The following is an 18,343-nucleotide window of genomic DNA, read 5'->3' as shown; positions in this document are numbered from 1 at the left end:
CGTGCACGAAACATGACAAACCATGCATTTATTGGCATTTAAGTTGTGCATGACGCAATATAATTTGAAAGGCTGTGCAATTAAGAAATAGCTAATCAAAACAGTGCGCTCCTCTGCTTAGTGTTTATTTGATGGAACATAAATGAAGCTATACCGTTTGAACTGTCAGAACCTAGGCTTATTTCGAAACAATCCATATACAGTATTACAATTCAAATGTGGCGTTGATCAAACTTACAAAGTAGTAATTACGGTATACGACTGGTTTCCAATATGTTTTGTGTCAAATACGTTTGGTTTCATCATTAATTAGTGAGAGGTAATGAACGAGTAGTTATACAAGCATGCGATGAAAAGAAAGATAAATCTCAACAATCAGTCCCAGCACGCCATGACGTAAAATGAAACAAACGTCCATCCAAACACCCAATAAGACGTTAAAAATGCAGATCTACGCGATCAAAACAGCCATTACACGTGAATCTATAGCGTCCTTTACGAAAACCGTAAGACTGAGTGCCTCCGTTCAAAAAACGCCATTCGACGTAAGATGGATGTATATCCCGGTACGTTCGTTTGAGCTTTCCAAACGACGTACGATCGTGAGATGAATATCTACGTTCATGAAAGCCCGCCATACGAAGTGAGAGCATATCCGCGTTCATCTAAACGAGCCATACGACGTAATATTCACATATGATCTCTCTCCGTAAAAAAACGTCATACGCTATCAGATGCATATCTACGTTCATCAAAGCAATCAATACGACGTGAGATGCATATCCACGTTCATTAAAGCACGCCGTACGACGTAATATGCATATCTACGTCTATTTAAACACGCCTTAATACGTGTGATTCATTTCTACGCCCATTAAAGCACGCAAAACTACGTGGGATTCATTTCTACGCCCATTAAAGCACACCATACTACGTGGGCTTGATTTCTACATCCATTAAAGCACGCAAAACTACGTGAGATTCATTTCTACGTCCATCAAAGCACGCGGCCATACGATGTGAAATGCTTATATCTCCCAACCGTGATACGTCGACTATCTCCGGAATCCTTCGCAAAATAGGATTTATGGAATACATTGTCTGCTCAGAGTTGCATATCTCTGTTCATTCAAGCATGACTAACGACATCTTATGCATGTCGATATCCATCAAATCGCGCAATACGACATCAAATGGGTCGCATTCTGAGAAAACTGGGCATAATGCATGTGCGTAAAAAGTCGTCCCATATTAGCCTGTGCAGTCCGCACAGGCTAATCAGGGACGACACTTTCCGCTTTTATGACATTTTTCGTTAAAATGAAGTATCTTCTTAGCATAAATCCAATGTGGGCGGAAAGTGTCGTCCCTGATTAACCTGTGCGGACTGCACAGGCTAATCTGGGACGACACTTTACGCACGTGCATTATGCCCAATTTTCTCAGAACACGCCATCAAATGTGTATTTACCGTCATCCCAGCACGTATAACGACGTGAGCTGCGTATCGACGTGCATCCAAACACGCCATACGACAAAAAATGTTATCTATATTTATCCAAGCTGTCGATAGGACGTAAGATAGACATCTATATTAATAAAATCACGCAATACGTTATACGTTCATCCTAGCACATCATAGACCTATGAACATCAATACTTTGTTCGAGGCACGAGGTTTAAAACGTTTTGCAGTATGAAAGATTTGCTAGTTAAATAATTTGATGTAGACCTCTAAATTACCGGTTTACGTTTTACCCCTTACAACTCTATACATTCCGCAAGATTATGTAGTTTGCAAAAATATCCCGTGTTTCGGTCGTTAGTCATTGTCCCGACAGTCAGAACAGGAAGTTTAAAGGTGCATGCAAAATCTGTATGAAAGTACATTACGTAAAACATTAGTTTCAGATTAAAGATCGCAAATTTGCGCTAAAATTACTGGGTTACTTTAATTGTTTATTAACCTCCTTTTGTGGTATCTTGGCTCATATGATGTTGGGCTCTGTGACTAATCTAATGCAGTGGAATCATATATCGTCTCCAGTATATTTTTAGCGTAGCTGTATGATGGGTTTTGACCTATTTTTCATGTAATAATTATATGCAGCGGTAACACTCACAGCGAATAGAAATGATAGAATCGCGTAATATTTCCTTTTATAGAATGAACGGTTTAAAAGGGACCTTTTCACAGATTTTGGCATTTGTTGAAGTAATTAAATGCTTTTAATTGATCAATGAAAATATCGGAACAAAAGAATTCCAGTATAAAACAAAAATAAAATTAAAGAAAGAAAACAAGTAATCCCTGGGCTCGAAGCACTGACCCTTGGAGTAAAAGTCTAGCGCTGAAACCACTGGACCGTCCGTGCTGCATCATATGATTTATATACATAATATACAATCCTCGCAATGCCACTAAAACAACGATAACAACAGCACTTTCCACGTTGTTTCGCGTTTGTAACGCTTTATATTTTTCAGGGGTTTAAAGTGTCAAAAGATGCATATAATGGACATTTTAGAGCATGGTAAATCTTCAGTTTCCTTGCAAACCAAAAACACCTGAGCTACAACGAAAATTTGCAAATCTGAAACATTTTTTTCTATTTTGTCAATTTATCATAACGCGAAAATGTCCCTTTAATGATTGTTTAAATATAAATTATTAATGGGAAATTAAATATATACAGTATTTTCGAATTGATAGGGAAAAACGACAATATCAAATTTGATAATATTTCATTTCATCATTGCGTATGCGTATAAATAGTATTGTAACTGAAACTGTTTTCCCAGAGGTGTGCGGCTGTGTTTAAACAAACCGAATTAATGCACCTAGCATATAAGTTTCAATGTAAATGATGCGTATAATATATTTTAAAACATAACTAGATCTAAATACATTTGATTGGTATAAAATAATCTTCATTTACTCTAGCCATTATTTTCTAATTAATAATGTTAATTAAGCTATGAAAACACAGGCAATCCAAATTATCGCATTGCAGTTTTATGGTTATTTTCGCTGACGAAACACGTGTTGGTACATGAACGTAGTATTCACGGTGCAGATATAAGTAACGATGTCTCCACTTGTTGGGAAGTAAGTCTCGAACAAATAATAATCATGGGTGTACAAACAATCAGGGGGCCGTTTCATAAACGATCGTACGACAATTTTAACTTACGAGATTACGAGATAATTTTTAAAACTTAATAAGTAGACGAACTAGCTCGCCATGCTCGTTAAATATATACGGCGCTTGAGATGCCGATGCAATTAATTAAGTACTGTAAATTTATAATCATACGATATAGACTTACGCAATTATGTATTTTCGAAAAATTTATCGTATCGTAAATGTGTACTACGATGTTTATTGAAACGGTTCCCAGGTGTCCGAGAATTCTCGTTAAAAGCTAGAGTGCGAAAATTGGGTAACATTTAATTTAAACGCAGATTCTGTTACCGGTATTAAAAAAAAAGATATGGGCTGTGCTCTGTGAAAACGGGGTTTAATGCACGGCTAATCTGGGACGACACTTTAAGCACATGCATAAAAAACCTTTCACAGAGCATGGCCCATATTTATTGTTTCTTGCTAATCCAAACCGCTATAATTAATGCTTCGTGCAAAAACTGGCTAACCGGTACCAGTAAATGAAGGACCAAGATTACATTTGCATCATATTTCATTTATTTTTCAATTGCATTGAAATTCTTACAAATAGCATAGATGTTACATATAATCAACTGAAAACGCCCACTACGTATACTTTAAGCACTTAATATCATTTAACACACAACTCTCTGAGAACATACATCATTTAGCACCTAAAGCCAGTAAAAACGTATCTGTAAACAGTTTACTTAAATTATCACTCATTAAAATTAAATGCACATTTATGCGTCACTTTTAACATCTTGATAGCAATTACTTTCATTAGAATGTGTAAATTAATACATTTTGCATGATATTATGACCAAGAGTTCTTTAATTAAAATCAAATACCAGATGTTATTCAAAGTAGAATTACATTCATGTGTTAAGGATACAGCCTAGCATCCACTAATAGCCAGAACACTTCTAATTAAGAAAGTCTAACACTGTCATACATCATTTACACATACAAATATATTTAAATGTGTAGTTAAACTGCACATTTTCCATCTTGGCTATATGATAACCATATACAACTTTTTAATCTGACAATAAGACCTCAAATATGTATTCTTGCACAACAAATTCACTATCAAACACTGAAAAACACTTAACACGTTTTCTTAATAATTAATTAATGATTAAACTCTTTCCAACCATTTAAATCTTCAAGAAAGGTCCTGCCTCTGAAAGAAATAACTTTTTAACTTGAACGTCAAGGAATCATGTCTGAGAGCAAGCTCTCTTAAGTTTAAACCGTTTGCACACTGTTTCTGCAAAAATGAGAAGTGGTGTTTGAAGAAAAACTCAACATTTCACTTGGTTTATCATCATTTTTATATGTTATTATGAATCTATAAACTTGTTCAGCGAAAACAACAACAAAAACAATAATTTAAAGTAACCATTAAAATACTCTTAAAATGGTGCTGTGTGTATAATGTAATATTGTCACAAAATTGCATAAATGGCATCTGTTTAATCCATTTATGCCTAGCGTCTAGAAAAAAAGCCTTGGCAAACATCGTAGACCCAGATGAGACGCTGCATGATGCGGCGTCTCATCAGGGTCTGCACTGTTTGCTTAAACGAATTTCAGTAAGAAATATTCTAAATATAGAAATAAGTATACTTGACATCCCTAATTTTGGAAATAAATTGATCCAATTTAGAAGGATGGGAGAGTCCACTAGGCATAAATGGGTAAATTGGCATGTCTCTAACATCAGCAGCATAATCATTAAAACTGAAGCAAAATACAATAACTACAATACTGACCAGCAGCAACGAAAAATACAAGCACATAGTTGGCAAACACAGGTGTACGTATCATTAATACATGAAATAAACAAGAAAAATGCCCCCCCTTCTATTAGTAAAAGGATAATGGTAAATACAATGATTCAAATGATATCAGATCATATCTACAAAATGTAAAAATAACACCAAGTCCATTGGAAGAAATGTTTGTAAAACAGATACTGTTAAAAAAAAATTGGAAACGTGTCACTTTTTTTATACCTGATAAGCCAGTGTTTTATTTCGAAAATTGAAACTAGCAGAATTCAGCTTTGTTCACATGTGGCAATAACTACACATACAAATTTGGAATAGTAAAGGAATATAAATTAATAAATTGTAATAACTATAATGAAATGAGACTTGACGGTGTTTTCACACCATCGGAACTGTCACTAGATGCGGAATGCTTTTTTGAAACCTCACTACTACAGGACGTAGGCATATTAGTAATGGGGGTCAGGCCTGTGTGTCCGAGACTTCCAGTGAGGGGAGTTAACCCTGTGTGGTCTACCATAGTGTCAAGGGTCATGCTGTAGAAACCACTAGACGGGGTGGTTATGGAAACTAAACCCGACAGTTCCGACTTATGATCATTCTTGAAGATGGACAGCGTGGAAGGTCGAGACGACGTTGTTACTGTTGTTGTGGTAACAGGTGCCGGCCTCTTGTGGGACATACTGAGATTTTCAGGGGTTTCGGGCAAGGTAAGCTCCTTTTTGACCTTGGGGGTGACCCCATTGACCTTGCAGATGGGGCCGTGGGCCTGCAGGTAGAACTCAAGCTGTTCCTTTTCATTCTGTAGGGCGTTTATCTCCGCCTCAATGGCCGCCTGTTCCTGCTCAAGTTTCTCAGTCTCCTGTAAGTCAAACAACACAGGTTATATAACATGTTTATTTAATAGCAAGGATATGTAATTGAGTCTAGGAAAATGGGGTTAAATGCATGAGCATAAAGAGTAGTTCAATCTTAGCCTCTGCAGTCTGCACAGGCTAACCTGGGATAATACTTTCCGTTTTTTATGATGTTGTTTTTTTCGTTTTAAGGAAGAAAATCCAGTTTAAGCTGATTAGCCTGGAATGACTGCACAGGCTAATCTGGGACTACACTTTGAGCCCATGCATTAAACCCAGTTTTTCCCGAACAACACTCAATTATTATTATGTAAATGAACAATGCTTAGTAATTAGGTTGACAGCTTTCAAGAATTCAGCATAACTGTCACACACTTTGTCTAAATATTAAGAGTTTCCCATGACACCAATGGACATACATGTATCTCGACAAGCTAGAAATTATAGTACACAAGTCAAGTCTGAACACTTACAGAGTGAACACTTATGATTAATGAACACTTCCATATCATAAAGAACATATCCTGCTTTGATTTCCAGTCATAAAATAAGTTACTGAGTTATCTTATCTCATGAAAAATCTTACTGCACATTTTTACATTGATAAATGCTATATTTGTTAAATTGTTACACAGCTGTACTAGCTTCTATTGTCTCTTTTTCTATTTACCATGACTTTATGTATACTTTTGTATTTGCAATTATGTCACTTTACAATACTTAGGTAGGAATAAACAGTTTGGAAGGTTCCTTGACACAACACTTACATTAAGAAGTCTGTTAGTGTGATCCACTCTACGCTGTCGGCACTTAGCAGCAGCAACTTTGTTTCGCTCACGACGCATATTACGACGGACTGCCTCCTCAGCAGAAATCTGGAAATACATTAAACATAAATGGTTACATTACAAATTTTTAAGGCTTATTCTGATATTATCTTTTGCCTGTTGTTGTGTGAACTGACCTTTTTTGTTAGGCTTATTTTGATAGTTTCATTCATCTGTGACTGCGTTAACTGACCTTTTTTGTGAGGCTGTTTTTGATAGTTTCATTCATCTGTGACTGCGTTAACTGACCTTTTTTGTTAGGCTTATTTTGATAGTTTCATTCATCTGTGACTGCGTTAACTGACCTTTTTTGTTAGGCTTATTTTGATAGTTTCATTCATCTGTGACTGCGTTAACTGACCTTTTTTGTTAGGCTTATTTTGATAGTTTCATTCATCTGTGACTGCGTTAACTGACCTTTTTTGTGAGGCTGTTTTTGATAGTTTCATTCATCTGTGACTGCGTTAACTGACCTTTTTTGTTAGGCTTATTTCGATAGTTTCATTCATCTGTGACTGCATTAACTGACCTTTTTTGTTAGGCTTATTTTGATAGTTTCATTCATCTGTGACTGCGTTTACTGACCTTTTTTGTGAGGCTGTTTTTGATAGTTTCATTCATCTGTGACTGCGTTAACTGACCTTTTTTGTGAGGCTGTTTTTGATAGTTTCATTCATCTATGACTGCGTTAACTGACCTTTTTTGTGAGGCTGTTTTTGATACTTTCTCCCACTTATATCTATGACTAAACCCCTGCAACAACTTAATCTAAAACTGAAATGGTTGTCTTTGATCACATTCTAGAATTTAAGGTCCAATTACTCTACCTGCAGAGATACTGTATCCCCACTGGGTCGTACAACGCTGTACAAAGCGGTGTAGTTTACCTTCACCTTTAATGCTCTTTATACCGGTAAATGCTCCATGCAGCAATCAATTAACCACACTGAATGAGTCATACAGGTAACAGATATCACAGCAGAGCTGACAATTTTAGACCACAATTAGGTCGCTTTGGTAAGGTTACAGCTCATTATAAAATATTTTCTACAAGTAAATATATTAATTGAAACACATCTTTGACATTATAATGACAATTTCATTCAGACTTTCTTTGCAAATGTAAATGCGGATGCAAGACCATTCAAACCTACTGTACCATTAAATGATAAAAACAAACAACTTGTTATGTTTATGTGATGACAAACTAGGATGGAATGCAAACTATTTGCTCAATTTGTAACTGATGGTATGCAAACATTTATTGATTGATCTGACGGATGTCAAACACAAAAATTTAACCCCTGTGGTTTATCTGCTCCAAGTGATTGGTAGCAAATATACGCTTTACAGTCGTGAGGTTGAAACAAATCTCTAATTTTTTGAATATTTTTTGTTACATATTTGCCTTTTATTTCATGCAAACCACAATTTGGATTTCTATTATACTAATATATATTAATAAATGTATTACATATTATACTATGCAATGAATTACTATTAAATATTGTTATATATAATTTTGTAAATTTGAAAAAGCTGGTTAATAATTATTGGACAAGCACTACATAAGCTATTTCTTTAAATTAGAATGGTATTTTCCCACTGCATAAAATTATATAAATTTATGCTTACAGGTTATTTACAAATTGTACTTCATTTATTTAAAAAACAAAAATGAAGTCCAGGAGTACATACCAGTATTACACAAGTTATGATTATTTTTGGACATGCAAATCTTTGCAAAAAACTGAAACAATTTAAATATTCCCACAGCGACACACCTAACTTTATAGTAGTTTTTATACTATTCCCAAGGTAACAAAAAAGTTTAATATATTGGTGGTTTGTTAAAATCAGCATCAACCATCATATTTTGCTGACCAACACTCACCTCATCTTCGCGTATCTGGCGCCTGTGAGTTTTCCGCAGAGGGTTCTCTATTTCAGATTTCGACATGATGGTAGTCGTCTTGTCCCCAATCTTAATCTTCTTTGGCTGGGAAGGGATGTAGTCATCGTTGCTGCAGCTGTTACTCGAGGAATCGCTGTAGTAGTCCTCGTTGCTTGATGGGTGATTGGAGTGAACTATCGGGGGAACAAAGCCGCTCTGGGAAATGGGATTTGGTAGCGCTGTGCGACTGGGAACGGACTGTAGTTCTATGAAGGTCCGTTCCAGGTTGCTCAGCGTGGTTGGGGTCAGGCCCGTGGTGCTGCTGACATTCAGTCCATTGGCATACACAGACGTAGGGGTGGCATACTGCAATGATAAAGTATATAGAAACATAAATATTAATGAACATGACTTGATATTGTAAAATATTTTTTATCAAGTCACACAAAATATAATTGCAATAAACTACCGTAATAATAACAATTATTAGTATACTTATAGTGTTATCTATAACTGACCCTGCATGAGTAGTTCCACATCATTTTGAAAACAATTATTTCCGAATTATGATTCAATTAAAATACACTAAGTGTACCAAGAGTCATTCCATGCACATATCTCACTTGCAAGTGAAGCGAAAAGCATGTTCACGTACAGATATACTTAGTCAAGCTAAATACATGCCCGATGATGTCATCACGTGTCTACTCAAGCAGATACACTTAACTGACCTACATTCATATAAACAATATACGACAGCGGAAATCTTCACAATTAAGACTTGCAAAGAACAAAGAAAGCGACACTTGAAAATAGCGACGTCATCATTTTGATCCGTTCGAATACCTAAAATGGTATAATCTATAATGTTTTGTCAAAAATTATTGTATATTAACATTTAACCAGTTATATCAAACAAAAAAGATACAATTACGCAAAATCTTACGTTCGACACTTCGACAGTCGCGTGTCCATTGTGCGCCATGCTTGACAGAATATTCGCCACATGATATTTCGATTCTCCCTCCATTTCCGTATACATATTTACTTTATTTTATCTTGTCTTGTATTAACAGTAAGCAAAATCCTCACAGAGTCCTTTTAAATCGTGTTTTTTGGGAAACACTTTGTACAGATGAGTCACGAACTTTGAAACATGGAGGATACCGACAGAACTTTTATACAATATGACTTATTCGCCAGTATGAGTCACTTAGCTAAAATTAGAAGCATGAGATCACCGAACAGCATTTCCGAAGCACGTGGTCTCCCAAATATGGTAATGTTGTCATGGTGTTCTAAATTTATCTACTCTCCGTATTCTGATTGGCTATCAATGAAGCATACTATAATCTGCGCATGTCTTGACGTCATTTCCGTGAATTTAGTAGTAAACAAAAATACTACAAACTGTTTATGAATGAACTGAGGACATTAATTGATCTTAACCACGAATGATTCGTTACGTAACCTGTTTGTCTACGTCACAGTTGTTGTATTTACATTCATCTAGGACAAACCAGAGAGACGATTAGCTGATTCCAATAGTGAATATTTAATAATAAAATAACAATAACAAAAATCGATGACGCGTAAAATTTTGCATTTACATAATGTAAAATTTAGTTATACAATACATTTATAGGAACGAAATATTAAGCTGCGATAGGAACAGTTTAACAGAATAGATATTAAGTTCTATTCAGGGACCTATGTTTGTATAGGTCCCTGTTCTATTTCAGCTTGAATTGAGCTACTATGAAGTCGAGAATACAACAATTGCTAACTTTATTTGTTCGTAAATTATTCCGTAGATCTAACTGAAAACATCGGGATTACTTTTCCCCCCAAAAATGAATTCAAAATTACAACGATTGTACTGGTGCAGGTAATAATACTTCTTAGAAACTTACTTTACATCGGATTTTCCTATAATTGACATTCGGTACAAATAAAGCTGTCTTAAATCCGTGATGTTATCTGTTACATCCACCGTGTTATCTTTTTTCATCCGCATTAAAAATGTAAATACATGTATGCGAGCATTCATGTGAATCAACTTCACATAACAGTAAAAAAACAGTTTTACCAAGAGTCAAGTTGCGAACAGAATAAGGTATTTTTGTAGTAAAACTGTGTACATAGGTTTTGCTTGAAGTACAAAATGTTCTTAATGTATATATATCTGTGTCTGTGTAGGCTACATTCGATGACTTAAAATATCATCAGAACTCTATTATCTATAAGACATAATATTATTTAAACAAACTATATGTAGAAGTACGAAATAATTGGTATACATGACTGACAATTAAAACGTTATTCGATATACTATAGTAATTCTGATGACGAACAAGTATTTGGAGAGACGTAAACTAGAACGTTAAATCATTATTTAATTGGAACACAGATCTACCAAAAACTTGTTAATTAAGAGATATTTGCTGAAACTGAAATAAAACTTGAAGTAACTATAATCCGGACAAAGTGTCTCTGATATAAAATATGCAATTTATAATATTATGACTTGGCCTGACTGCTAATCAAATGGATATTACGTAAATACTATTTGAAAACAAAATGTTATTGAAATGAAAGTACAATTTGATCAAGTACGAAATAGTATTCGAACTATATCTGTTGGTAAAATGAACGTTTAAGATAGCATATTTTAATGTTCAAAACCTGTGCATGTGACGAAAGTTTCACTGAGGAGTTTGGTTTATTTTCATCAGTATAACCGATTCACTTGATCATACAATTCATACTACGGTCATATTATTAATAATCTTTAGTATTACAGAACAGTTAACTGTAATATATTATGCGAATGTAAATAGAGCGTTAGTTTATATCCACATGTTTATATCCACATTTTCGTAAGTTTTATTCGTTTTGATTCAGAACCCGATTTTCTAGAATAAAACGGATTACGGTAATTTACACAACATCAGGTTGCAGGATCACGTGACTGTGTGAGTGGTTCCAATTAAACGTTTATGGATGGAAACACACCGGTAAGTGGTGCTTTTTAAAAATACCCTTTCCAAAACAATTATTCTTAAGTATTTCAACTAGTGCATACAAGACAGATTTTTATGCTGCTTATGGTAATGTGAAATACATCAGAATTACTTTATTTAATAAGCCCGTGTTATTGTTAAAAAATTCCTTGTGTACTGCACTTTTATGCAACGTGAAATTTTGTCACCGATTTCATACGTATTCATTTATTTATTTTTATATTTAAAAGATGTTGGTACAAACGGCAAGAAAAACTGTCTTTTATGAACTTAAGATTTTGCAAATGTATTTCAATAATTTGAGATATTTGAAAAAAAGTTCTTAAAGGGGCCTTTTCACAGATTTTGGCATGTTTTGAAGTTTGTCATTAAATGCATTATATTGATAAATGTAAACATTGGATCTAAAAAGCTCCAGTAAAACATCAAGAATAACATTAAAAAAGGACAAAAAAGTAGCCCGCAGCAGGGCTCGAACCAGTGACCCCCGGAGTCCTGGAGAAAAAACCAATTAGACTGCTCGACCATCCTGCCAAGTATGTATTAAAGACGTATTTTATACTTTATATAAGCAATCTTCGTAGTTTCACAAAATTAAACGACAACAACAGAACTCTCCAAATTATTCAATCGTTTCGCGTTGCAACGCTTTATAATTTTCAGGTTTTTAAATCGTCAAAAGATGCATATAATGGCTATATTAGACCATGGTAAATGTTCAGTATTACTGTTTCCTCACTAATATCATAACGAAAACGAAAATTTGCGAATCTGAAACAACTTTTATAAATTTTGTCAATTTACCAAAACGTGAAAAGATCCCTTTAACGGTATGTTTACATTCTGTCCGACCCGTGTGTAAACCCCTGAAAACCCAGTTGATTCTGCACCCTGAAAATGTAAGTAACCGATCGCAGATTTATTTAAAAAATTCTTTCAATTGTTTTTCAAGGAAAGACTTTACATTCTTTCGACCCAGATGTCTAACCCAGGATCTTGTTCTAATAAACACTGTTGACCTTTGCAATTCTAGTACTGCCAGCTTGAAAATTATTACACAAGTGTACGTGTACATACATACAAGGATATTTCCTTAACATTTTACATTCTGTGAAACCAGCATGAAAGAGTGTATAAAAGTGTATAGGACTGGCATGTGACATATACAATGCATTGATTTATAAACTATATTAAGATTAATGAAAATTGTATACATATGCAGTACGCTACTGAACATACAGACCAAATTGTTCATGCGGTGAATAAGCGATTAACACGTGAAAACAAAAAGAACAACACAAATGAAACATTTTTCTCGATTCAGCTATTTACAAACGTAAATTTTAAACCTTAATTGTCAAAATCGGGATATACGCTGAATATCATTTAAAAATATTTCTTTGTTTAAAATTAGAAAACAATAAGTCTTCCCCGGGGCTGTCCATAAAGTACGTCATGCTAAGTTTGGCCATTTTAAACCCCCTCCTTCCCACTGTCATAAACTGTCACACATCTGGGACCCCCATCCCTTAAATATGTCACACTGTTGAACCTTTTTTTCAATGCAATTAAGATCGAATTAAAATTTAAAATTTAATACATGTATTAAACACACTCCACTTTTAAACTGTATCGAAATATAAAATTGCCACTTAACACACAATGCTTATGAATTTAATAGTAGAATAGTTCTTCGTCAACAGTTGTCACAGTTATTCATTGATTGAAGCAGTAACTCAATTCAGATTGAATTTGAAAACAAAAAATGCAAATATTCGACGTGACAATTATATAATACACATCTTTTATCTGCTGCCTTTTCATTTACAATAGGCCAGGTCAAGTTTTACATAATCGTCCGATTATTCAATATTTGATACACAGGATACGGACAACATAATAAACTGCGGGATGACCAAAGCAAGGCTTTACATAAATCAAGGGTTCGCAACAGCATACTAGCGCTCCTAGCGAAAGGAATCGTGAACAACTTTATTTTTAAAGCTAGTAAATTTTACTTAAAAAATAAATCAGAAATAACAAGAGATGTGTTTGTTAGAAGCACAATGCCCCCTAATGCACCGCTTTGATTTTTTTTACCTTTGACCTTGAAGGATGACCTTGACCTTTCACCACTCTAAATGTGCAGCTCCATGAGATACACATGCATGCCAAATATCAAGTTGCTGTGTTCAATATTTCAAAAGATATCGCAAAACTTTAACCAAGGTTAAAGTTTTGGGACAGAATGACGGAATGACAGACAGACAGACAGGCCAAAAACAATATGCCCCGATCATTCGATCCGGGGGCATTAAAATAAATAAATAATGCGTGACGTCACACGCGGCCTGTCACAAACTGTCACACTTTTTTTACACCCCAACCCTACTGGGGCGTGATATTTTATTGACGGTACCCTCTGGGCTGATGCGACAAATCAATATTCCTCTAAATCTATAAATATTTAAAATTAATAAAAACAACAAGAGAAGTCAAACACAAATAAAACTCTTTTATCACCTATCTGTCGCATTTTTGAATGGCAAATGTACTGAAACCAATCACACCATTCCCAGCTTATCCAAACCCCATCATACGTTTCCGTAACAAGGGAAGGAAGTCAACGTGAGAGTTTCAAGTCAATGGCGGAATTGCTTCCCATTTATTAACCTGTTTTAAAGGCCGGTATAAAAATGCAACTGAAAGATGATTTTTTCCGACGAACAAAGAATTTGTTAACATTAAAACGCCATGTGCAGTCCAAGTTTATGTAAAGGCCCGCATATTACAGCTCGTACGTTCTTATAAAATCTGAAAGTCTCGAACAAGTATTGGTCGTCTATAGTCTGTACCAACAAGGACAGTAAGCACGTGTAACATTTAAAAGCAGAAAGACGTAGTAGCCTCCCATATTACAATTGACAAACCAATCTTCTATCGACAACAGCAATATTATGTTTAACAATTGATTCTAAAAAGGGTTATAACGAGGCATTTGCTCTGTATATTAAAAAATACGCAACATAAACAATGTTAGTTTTGCACATATGTATATAGTAGCAATATTAATTCACATGTTATGCTTAAGAGAAAAGATATACATGGGAACAATACATGTTTGATACGCGTCTGAAAATGTTATTAGTTAACACGCACGGTTTTAAAAAGCTTCAATGAAATATTCCTATCGCGCAGTACAGTGCAAACATAATAAGAGAATATGTCCGCAAAGGTGTTGAGTTCTTATTTCAATAAATCTTAACAAACTATATCCACATTAATTGTCGTATTGCAGAAGTATGCAACTAGAGCTTTGTCACAGACTTGACGAATACCACCACATGCCGCATTGACATATAATATTTTGCATGTTGTCTTCACAAAAAACAGCGGACACCATGCTCAATTTTTGTAATCGCACTAAGTGACCCCTTGACCTAGTTTTTGACCCAGAAAGGCCCATGTTCTAACTTGGCCTAAAGATCATCTCCATGAAACTTCTGACCAAGTTTGGTGAAAATCGGATGTAAACTACTTGAATTAGAGAGCGGACACCATGCTGAATGTTTAAAAACGCACTAAGTGACCCCGTGACCTAGTTTTAGGCCCGGAATGGCCCATGTTCAAACTTGTCCTAGAGATCATTTAGATAAAACTTGTGACCAAATTTGGTGAGGATTGGATGAAAACTACTTGAATTAGAGAGCGGACAACATGGTGAGGTTTAAAACGCACTTAGATACCCCGTGACCTAGTTTTTGACCCGGCATGACCCATAGTCAAACTTGACCTAGACATCATCTAGATACAACCTCTGACCAAGTTTGGTGAAGATTGGATAAAAACTACTTGAATTAGAGAGCGGACAACATAATGAGGTTTAAAACACACTAAGTGACCCCGGACCTAGTTTTTGACCCGGCATGGCCCATGTTCGAACTTGACCTACACATCATCTAGTTACAACTTCTGACCAAGTGTGGTGAAGATCGGATTTAAACTACTTGAAATAGCGGACACCATGCTCAATGTGTAAAACGTACTAAGTGACCCTGTGACCTAGTTTTTTGATCTGGCATGGCCCATGTTTGAACTTGGCCTTCAGATCATCTAGATAAAACTTCTGACCAAGTTTGGTGAAGATCGGATGAAAACTACTTGAATAAGAGAGAGTACACCATGCTGAATGTAAAAAACGCACTAAGTGACCCGTGACCTAGTTTTTGACCCGGCAAGGCCCATGTTCGAACTTGGCCTTAAGATCATCAAGATACAACTTCTGACCAAGTTTGGTGAAGATCGGATGAAAACTACTTGAATTAGAGAGCGGACAACATGCTGAATGTTTAAAACGCACTAAGTGACCCCGTGACCTAGTTTTTGACCCGGCAAGACCCATGTTCGAACTTGGCCTAGACATCATGTAGATACAACTTCTGACCAAGTTTGGTGAAGATCGGATGAAAACTACTTGAATTAGAGAGCGGACACTTAATACGGACCGACAGACAGACCGACAGACCGACCGACCGACCGACCGACCGACAGACAAGTTCACTCCTATATACCCCCATAAACTTCGTTTGTGGGGGTATAATAAAATTTCATAACGTGGACGTTAACAAGTTTCCGCTTCCCTTTTTCTATATTACAGTTTAGGGTCAAGATGCAGTGAAACGTACAATGTATTGAGAATAACGGACCATACATTAGTGAACCTAAAACGAGTTACGGACCACTAGAAGTCAGCCTAAATAAAAGGTACAGACCAATATTTAGTGAGCCTAAATAACAGTTACGGACTATAATCTTATGAGTTACAGAGTGTACTTAAACGCGAATCAATGAGCCTAAACAACGCTTAGTGATCCTAAACAATAAGGGACCAACATTAAATTAGCTCTAATGAGAGTTACAGACCAACAGTTAGTGAGCCTAAATAGTATGCGAAATATATATCCTTGACCAGCGTTCTAGATATGCTGCGTATCAGCGTAAAATACGCATTAGAAATATCAAGATACGCTCAATTTATCATTTCCGCGCGTAGATTTAAGCAAGCCAATCTGGACTACGCAAATGATGTACATTCTCTGCGTACAACGTAAACAAAAAATATAAACAGCTGATTGTCTTTCGCCAAAATATGAGACTGGTTATCGTAAAATTTAAACTAATTTGTGCGCTGGATTGTAGAAAAGTTAGCCAGTCGGTATGTATACTCTGTATCATATAGACTCATGGTAAATTTAGTATTATTTTTTTTAACAGACAGTCAAGCGCTTATGTGTTTATAAAATTACATGAAGAGGTCAGCATGGCTTCTTCGAAGCCAAAACAAATTACTAATCTCAAAGTAAAATTGATTCTTTTTATACGGCAAAAGTTGTATCGGGTAAAAAAATTGTAATGCCAATACTGAATGATTTGATTTCCTGATTTCAAATCAAAAAGGACACACTTAAATGCTAATAAAACAACTGTTGAAAGTTGGCAAAAAAGTTTTACGTGGCTAAAGGTGGTGGAAGCCTATAAACCAAGGACAGTTAAAAAAACACTGTTTAACATAATTAAAGTAGTGTGTCTGTACCGCGGCTATATTCTTGTTTTACTTTTCGCAAATTACCCTTCAAGCAAGGCAAAATCTGACCATTTACCCCCATGCTTTGGAAAGTGGGGGTATTTACCCACATGGGTAAAAAATTATCTATATCGCTGCTTGACCTCATTTATTTTCGCTGATCATTAGACATGTTCCGTAAGGAAAACGAAAAACGAGGACATGAATAAAATATTTGTCTCATTCAAGGCTATATATGGGCCGTGCTCTGTGAAAAGGGGGTTTAATGCATGTGCGTAAAGTGATGTCGCAGAGTAGCCTGTGGAGTCTGCACAGGCTTATCAGGTACGACACTTTTCGCTTTTATGGTATTTTTCGTTTAAAAAAAATCTCATCGTAGCAAAAATCCAGTTTAGGCGGATAAAGTCGTCCCTGATTAGCCTGTGCGGACTACACATACGTTTAAGTATGTTTACTGTACCCGGGGTACATGTAAGTATACTTAAGAGAACCCGGGGTACATGTAAGTAGTACCCGAGCCGACAATGACCAATCGAGCTTTAGGCTCGAGAGTTTAAAGCATTTATTTCATTTCGTAAGAATTGTCATACAATGAAACAGTTACGGACTCACATATATTTAGCCTCACTATTATTTACGGACTCACAAGTAAAGAGCCTAAACATTTAGTGATACAACAGTAACGAGCCAAAATATTGTTAAACTATATAACTGTTATTACAACCGTTATTAAAATTTGATCTGTTAGGCATTATGATACGGGAAAACATTCAAATAATTGGTCCGCCAAAATCATCTTACAGGGACATATACACACTTATGCAAAATCGCTTTTTCCTAAAGATTGTCAAGGATTCAAAACGGAATATAATCAGTGTCATCTAGCAAGCCGATACACTCTTCTGACTAGGAAAAATGTTGAATAGATCGGAACGTTTATTAACAATCAACAATCATCTATCAAAATAATCCCATGAAGCGCTTTTCATCAATGATTTTGAAAACGAATATATTGCCAACATATATCTCAAAATAGGAAATAAATAAATAGAGCATGAACATTGCAGAGTCAGAGCGTGTGGGCCCGGGTTCGAATACCGTGGCTGGTAATATAGCTGTTTGCGTAAACATTTTGTTGCTTTTATAATCATTTACAAGTATTCAAAATATTTAATATTTGTCAGTCGAAACATT

At 35.5% G+C, this 18,343-nt stretch overlaps 1 protein-coding gene across 7 annotated transcripts in view; it reads right to left on the bottom strand.

Moving 5' to 3' along the window:
• Positions 1 to 3,681: 3,681 nt before the first annotated feature.
• LOC127875023 (fos-related antigen 1-like) overlaps positions 3,682 to 18,343 on the bottom strand; it is a 29,805-nt gene continuing 15,143 nt past the window's right edge. For 5 of the 7 annotated variants that reach the window (XM_052419754.1, XM_052419757.1, XM_052419756.1 and 2 more), the window contains exons 3-5: positions 8,543 to 8,908; positions 6,589 to 6,696; positions 3,682 to 5,826 (exon numbers count right to left, since the gene is read on the bottom strand). In XM_052419754.1, the coding sequence (XP_052275714.1) occupies positions 5,314 to 5,826; positions 6,589 to 6,696; positions 8,543 to 8,908 (987 nt within the window). In that variant the 3' untranslated portion in view covers positions 3,682 to 5,313. Of the gene's footprint in view, positions 5,827 to 6,588; positions 6,697 to 8,542; positions 8,909 to 9,060; positions 9,341 to 9,488; positions 9,772 to 18,343 lie in introns of those variants that run through there. The other 2 variants (XM_052419753.1, XM_052419755.1) reach the window with 2 other exon arrangements.

Source organism: Dreissena polymorpha, chromosome 3 (genome assembly GCF_020536995.1).
Source record: "Dreissena polymorpha isolate Duluth1 chromosome 3, UMN_Dpol_1.0, whole genome shotgun sequence".
NCBI lineage: Eukaryota > Metazoa > Mollusca > Bivalvia > Myida > Dreissenidae > Dreissena > Dreissena polymorpha.
Note: the sequence above shows the minus strand (reverse complement) of the source record. Positions and strands in the feature narration are given on the sequence as shown.